At 32.0% G+C, this 7,201-nt stretch overlaps 1 protein-coding gene across 1 annotated transcript; it reads left to right on the top strand.

The window, feature by feature from the left end:
• The first annotated feature begins 3,931 nt into the window (after positions 1 to 3,931).
• Positions 3,932 to 4,942, top strand: LOC146958098 (uncharacterized). The gene has a single exon (XM_085741285.1). It carries the CDS (start codon positions 4,175 to 4,177, stop codon positions 4,586 to 4,588), a length of 414 nt encoding a protein of 137 aa, XP_085597411.1. The 5' UTR covers positions 3,932 to 4,174; the 3' UTR covers positions 4,589 to 4,942.
• Positions 4,943 to 7,201: the final 2,259 nt, after the last annotated feature.

Here is a 7,201-nt window from a genome sequence, read left to right as displayed (position 1 = left end):
GACATTACACTTACATACATACGTGTTCAGTCCACTAATGCTACCCAGGTAAATATCTAAACCCTAAAGAGTAACGATGGTGTCCCAACCTGAACGGTTATTAGTCACTTATTTTCTTACTCCCTCCGTTTTAAAATGAGTGTGTTTTGGGTGTTTACACACATATTAAAAAATGCAATGATTAAAAGAAAGAGAATGATTATTTTACCAAATTATCCTTATTAACTATTGGTTAGTTTTAAAAGTAATACTTTGGAAGTAGTGTGCAGAGTATTAATTGGAGGGTACAATTGAAAAGAAAAAGTTATTATTGCATTGGAAACTGAAAGTGACATTCATTTTGAAATTTTTTTTTTGACTAAAGCGACACTCATTTTAAAACGGAGGGAGTATTATATTAAGTTCTCTCAGAGAGAAATAATCATATTCGAGGGACATTAAATATAGGAACAATATCTTTTAACCAAAACTAGCTTGAATATTGTTCCAAGAATATTAACCAATTTCACTTTTCAATTCAATATTAATTACATTTTTTCAATTATAACTCCAATTAATACAACTTTCACCACTTCTAATTCAATATATTCTATTCCCTCCATCCCAGTATGGGAGCCCCCTTTGCATTTTTCACATTTCTTAAGAAAAGTTCTCAATGTAATTAATATGAAATGTCAGTATTGGTAGCATATATTTAAAGTCTTTTCAACCCATCACTCAGCTATATTTCCTCGTATGTCCGAAATTTTTTGAGGTTTGTTTCTGACCTAACCCTAATCCCGCCCTTTTTGGCGGGTCTGAATATTTTTTATATGAAAAAAAGGGTTTTTCAAGGATTCGAACCGGGTACCTCTTGGCTACACTTTACAACTCTCCCCACTAAGTCACTTCCTTTTTGATTGAAATATTGTTGCTTCCAAAATTGATATACCACAGTACTAAAACATTTTTTTAAAGACGCAAACGCCCTAGCGGTTCCTTTTGTGATAACAATTTCTTTTCATTTTTAATGGTTCCTTTATTGATGGCAGTATTTATTATTATTATTATTATTATTATTATTATTATTATTATTATTATTATTATTATTATTATTATTATTATTATTTTTGTTGTTGTTATTATTTTCTGTCGTTTACCATATAAAAGTTCCTTTTCATATTTCTTCTTATTTCAGTTACCACATAAAAGTTCATTTTCCTTTTCATTTTTATAGAATTAACGGCCCTTGCGGTTAGGATCAGTTTCTTGGTGTATGCTTACTACGTGTTACGATATTAAAGTTGCATTTTTAAAATTGTTGATAATTTGACTGATTCCGATGATAATTTTGTCAGCCTCTTTGTTTCTCATATATTATTACTTGAAGTTATTTATTCTGACTTTTTATTTGCAAAAATCACTACACTAGATTATAACATTACTTTGATTTCTCCCTCTGACTTTTCAAAAATGTTTACTATTTTCAATTTGTTTATTTTAGTTTTCTTTTAACATGAATGTAATCGAATATGAAGATTGAGAATAAATAAATTCAAGAACACAACCTGGTAATATTATTTGGTAAGAAAAGAAATTTAATAATTTAAATTAGTGTAATTTTTGCATTTTTTGTTGTTGTTTTTTGCAGTCGTTTCATAGGATAGTATTGAATGTACAATCAATATAATATTTATATACAAAACCCGTGCATCGCACGGGTTAGAGTCTAGTGTATATTAACGGGAGTACAAATGTATCAGCTCTAGTTCGATCTATTTTTGAGATCGTGCTCATATAAAATAACAATTATTTAAAATGCAAATTAATTAAATGAGAGATTAGTCACTTTAGTCACTGAATAGGAAAGGAGTCATACCTTTAGTCCTTGAATGCAGATAAATTGCAAAATAGTTCCTGAATGTAGAGTCTGTTAGTTAATTTAGTCCCTGAATGCAGGCTCTGTTAGTCAATTTAGTCCCTGATTGTAGACTCCGTTAGTCACTTTAGTCTTTGAAATTGACTACATAGTCTACATTTAAGGATTGTTTTGCAATTTCTCTGCATTCAGGGACTAAAGTGACTACTCATTTCCCATTGAGGGACTAAAGTGACTAATTTTCCTTAATTAAATTATGGAAAATGTTAACTAGTGCGTCAGGTCACTAATTAAGGACCTTAAATGACAAACTTTTATGAAAGTTATTGTAATCAATGCATTCAAAATTGAAAAGTTTGACAATAATTATTTAGTTGTTTTTTGGTGGTGTCTGGGGATCGAACCCCAGACCTTGCATATAATTATTTAGTTTAGAATGCTTAAAGAGTGCTCCGGAGGAGCTCGTTAACAAGACCCATAAATTAATAGTAGATATCGTAGATACATCATAACAAAAACATAAAAGAGTGTTTGGGAGACATTCGTTAACAAGACCCATAAATTAATAGTAGATATCATATATACATCATAACAAAAACATAAATTAGTTAAAATGACATCTCTATAATTTTCTCATTTTATACTTTAGATTCATTCATTTTTTATTTTGTCGACATACCATGCCAATTTTGGTCTTTGTTAATCACGGTCAGGGTTCGTTACTGGTGTGATCATGGATGTCTTTATCTGTTGTTCTATATCCTTTGGTCATGGATACGATAATTTGCCCAGAAAACTAGTCAAGACAAAGAACAATGATGATTTATTGGAGATTATTTATTGCCGACTTATCTACATTAAGCAACTGTCAATCGTTTCATTTTATTGAAATTAAAAAATGCAAAAGTTAACAGCATTTTCAATCAAAACCAATGAGAAACACAATGGTGGCGATCCAAAATCTACAGCTAAAAAATTAAGCTGAAATATCTGGCTGCTTTTTTTTCCCAAACATGACAACTTGTTTAGGCTTATCAACATCAATAGTACTAAACTAGAATGAAGTCGGTATGGTGGAATGGTCACGCTAGCAACTATCTTCCCATTTTCAACTGATATTTTCTCTCTCCCCTATCATTATGTAAGCACACTAATAATTCCAACAGAAGTTGTTCAAGTTTATAAAGAGTTAGTTTATCATGAGTTCAAATTTCACTGTCGATGTAAAATTTTGTTGCCGAAGGGTCTATCAATACTTATATTGATGCTCGGAGGTCTTCTATAATTTATAGATAATTTCTGATACTCAATTCACCCAAACTTTTACCAAAAAATAAAATGAAAAGCAGTACTCACGAGTGTAAGCTAGTAAAAAAAAATCTATTCAAACTTATATCTTTTACACTTAATTTCTAAATTAAAGATTAGTCAAGATAGAGATAAAAATAAGAGCTTTAATAGAAAATGAATAAATAACCAAAATAGAAGGTTAACTAAATTTTTTTCCGGCAAAAATTCACGATTTTTTTAAATTTAGCGTTTAATTGTGTAATATTTTGTTCATTTTAGCCTCATTTTTTCATAAAAATTGGATGTTTAAAGTCCTTATAGAGAGACTACAAACAAGTAGGTCTTTTTAAATGGAGAAAGCTAAACAAGAATAATTTTTTTTCCTCAAAAAAAAAATAATAATTTTTTTAGAGATAGTAAACTCTAAAATAAATAAATAATCTATAAAGAAAAACATTTAGATTTAACGTGTCACTACTTTTTCTCAAAAGCAAAAAGACACTGAATGTTATGAGGTGAAAAATTACATATTCGAATTCACTTCCCTATATTAAATATCTACGCAGCAATCAAGCAATTAGACTTGATTAATGAGCTACACTAAAAAATAAATTGCTTAGGATAATCTAAATTCGATTTATGTAAAGAATAATTTTTGACCATATTTTCTTTTTATTTCTTGATCGAACTCCAAATTATCACGGTCTCTTTCCTTTCTTTCTTTTGAGAACACGATGTTATAAAAAAAAAATAATAATAATCTATGCAAGGTTTTGCCATTCAAGATGATTTGAGCAGTTTACGTGTCACTTTATGACTTATATATATCTTGCTCGTTTATACCATCATGAGCATTCATTCATCCCATTATATTAGGCCTTTCATGCACTAGCTACCCAAACCTCACGAGAATCATAAATCCTCACTTTTTCTCTCCACAAACTATAATATCATTCTCAACAAAAAAAAAAAAAAAAACTAACTATCAAAATAATAGCAACAAAAACATATTTCACACAACACAAAATGCTACCTTACACTACTATCTTTCTTATCTTTCTCATCACATCCATGGCCGCAGCCAGCAGTGGCGGAAGAAAGCTAGACACGGCAAGCGGTGGTTCTCCGACAGGTGCAAGTGGTTCGGGCCACGGTCCAAATTGGGACTATAGCTGGGGATGGGGGTCTGCACCAGGAAGTGGATGGGGTTACGGTTCAGGTTCAGGACATTCTCCTTCTGGCTTTGGTAGAGGTTATGGCTATGGTTTTGGAACCGGGTCTGGGTCTGGATCCGGGTCTGGTTATGGATATGGTAGTGGTGGTGCTCATGGTGGTGGTTATGGAAGTGGTTCTGGCAATTCAGGCGGTGGTGGGCATGGTGGTGGTAGAACCAATAATCGGTCACCTTCGGAGTCTAAGGGTAAAACCAACCAACCATGAGTAATTAAATTAACTAGAACTATAGTTAGTTATGTGTTCTTCCACTTTATATATATAGTATGATATTAAAATAAATAAATGGTTGTACGCTTATTATTAAAAAACAGAAAGAATATATGATTGTATGATTTATATATATAAATGGTTTGGTCTGCATGTATGATGGGTAACAAAAACTATATAAATGGTTTGGTGTGTATGTATGGTGGCTAACAAAGAGCTAAGATAGCTAGCTATATATAAGCTTTGAAGTTTTTTTTTTTTTTTTACATAAATGGTTTAATTTGGTGTGCATGTATAAGCTTTGAAGTTGCTTGCTATATGATAATGAAGATCTTAAAATATTGACGTATAGTATGTATATTGCAAATTAAATGCCAAATACTCTCTCCTGGAGCTTCTGTCATTATTTTGCAAGTTTTGTGATAAGATTTTACTTTCTACACTAGTTGATAATGGGAATTAAATCATCATATTTTAAGCCTGGTATAATGACAACCGTGTTAAAACATGAATGTGGGGTCATTTTTGTAATTAAATGTAATATTTCAAAACAACGAACAATCATCTTAGTCCAATTTTACAAAAAAACCAGCTTAATACGGTGCGAAAAAGGGATTAAGAACCTCTTTAAGCCGGTTGTCACTACGACAACTTGCTTAAAACGTGTATGCAGTAGCAATTTTAAAATAGAGTAGTGCTATTTTTCGCGAGGTATATATCACGAACTTATCACAAAGAGTGTTTGTCCTTAGATTCTCATTTGACGGCATAAACAAGTGGTGGGATAGAGAATATGTATTCCGCTACAGTAACTCGTATATGGATATAACAACTTGTCATGACTCCGTGAGTAAAACGTTAGTGATAAGAAGCATTGCTCTTTAAAATAAGTTGAAAACATTATAGGTTTGGGACCTTTTGGCTAGATAACCTACTTAAAACATGGAGAATGATGAATGGTACGAACGGTGGCATACGAAAACTGACGAAAAGCATTGTTACGGAATCGCAATTACTCATATGTTCAACACTTTATATTATAATACCATTTTTACCCATGTTTTGTTTTTTTTTAATGGGTCGTTGAATTTCGTTGTTGACGTTGTCGTACTCTTTGGCATAGCTCTTAAAACATATCAAATCACGTAACTTGCGTTTCTATAATAAATTTCTCAACTCTCTATTGCGAAATAAATTCATTATGTTCGTCGTCCTCTTCTTCGTCTCTCGTCGTCGTCGTCTTCTTCTTTTCTCAAAGCACTCGTTCAAAACCTCTTCACAAACCATGGTTCATGCCAAAATAATGTGGTACTACTACTCTCTACCGTTTTAGTAACGTTACCAACAAACCATCTTCCTCCACTCACCTCGTCACCTCTGACAATACAAAAGAAATAGAATAAAGATTGGTAGACACCCTTAATGTGTACACCCCTTTGTATCACTCTTGAAAATTTTAGTTAACCAAATATGGGAGGAGATTGTCTCCTGTGAGATTTCCATCCAATGGAATCTCCTCCACTCATGTTATGTTTATTAAATGCAGGTCCAATTATCAGAAAAAGGTGAACGGTGTGGATCAGCACTGGACAGCCTGCAGTGGATTTCTCACTGGAGAGGATCCCTGCCCAACCAAATATATGGTCTGTCACATTTTTCAGTTGCATGACCACTATTTAGAAGCTGAAAAATATGGTCACGCAACTAAAATGCACGTAACCACTATTTTTCCACTTAGTTAACTGGAAAAATAGTGGTCACGCAATTAAAAAAATGTGGTCAAACAGACCATATATTTAGTTAACTAAAATTTTTCAGAGTGGTACAAAGCGGTGTACACATTAGGGTGTCTCCCTATCATTGCTTAAGGAAATATAACCACACCACCATTTACATGATCATATTTATTAGACAAAACTTGATGCCAAAATGCATCCTTCTCCCTCCTTAACCTCCAAAACCATAGTTGTCTTTGTTATGCCTTTCACATCTTGGTTTTTGTTGGTTATGACAAAGATTTATATATTTTGTCTTTTTCCATAAATTTTTTATTTTAGTTGTATTCCCTTGTGAGAAATTTTGCCTAGATGTTGTCTATTTTTGGTTTATCTATGAGCTTTTAAGAAAAAAAGAAGCAACGTTAGCTATCTTGGACGGTCATGCGTAAATAAAGCACCTTGACATTTTCCTATAATGTAGAAGACAAATTGATATGGCTCAAAATCAAAGCATCATTATTTTTCCAAAAAATCTTCTCATATAATGTTCGTGACTATCTTTTCAAAGACAATTAAGTTAGGTATTATATTGACAGTTATAAATATTATAATGCTATGGATAAATTTTAGCCATATAACTTTCCACTTACACGTTTCGTCAAAAAAGAAAAAAGAACTTTCCACTTAATCCCCCACTAAGTTATTGCCAACCAAATATATTACATTCACTAGATTGAGTAGATTCATGGTTCTCAGCATTATTATTACTATTGTTTTTGGAGAGGTTATGGTTCTCAGCATATACACGTGCATTTGCACACCGCCATCGAATTGATTATAGTTGTAAATATATAGAGCTAATTCTTACCCTATTTATTTTAATGATTTTTTT

Source organism: Medicago sativa, chromosome 1 (genome assembly GCF_051527215.1).
Source record: "Medicago sativa cultivar Bolivia chromosome 1, Bolivia_mono, whole genome shotgun sequence".
NCBI classification, from domain to species: Eukaryota; Viridiplantae; Streptophyta; class Magnoliopsida; order Fabales; family Fabaceae; genus Medicago; species Medicago sativa.
The sequence above is the reverse complement of the archived record's forward strand: the minus strand, read 5'-3'. Positions and strand labels throughout refer to the sequence as shown.

Bases quoted from the DNA above. Each gene is read 5' to 3' on its own strand.
- LOC146958098 (XM_085741285.1), top strand. From the start codon at position 4,175: ATGCTACCTTACACTACTATCTTTCTTATCTTTCTCATCACATCCATG.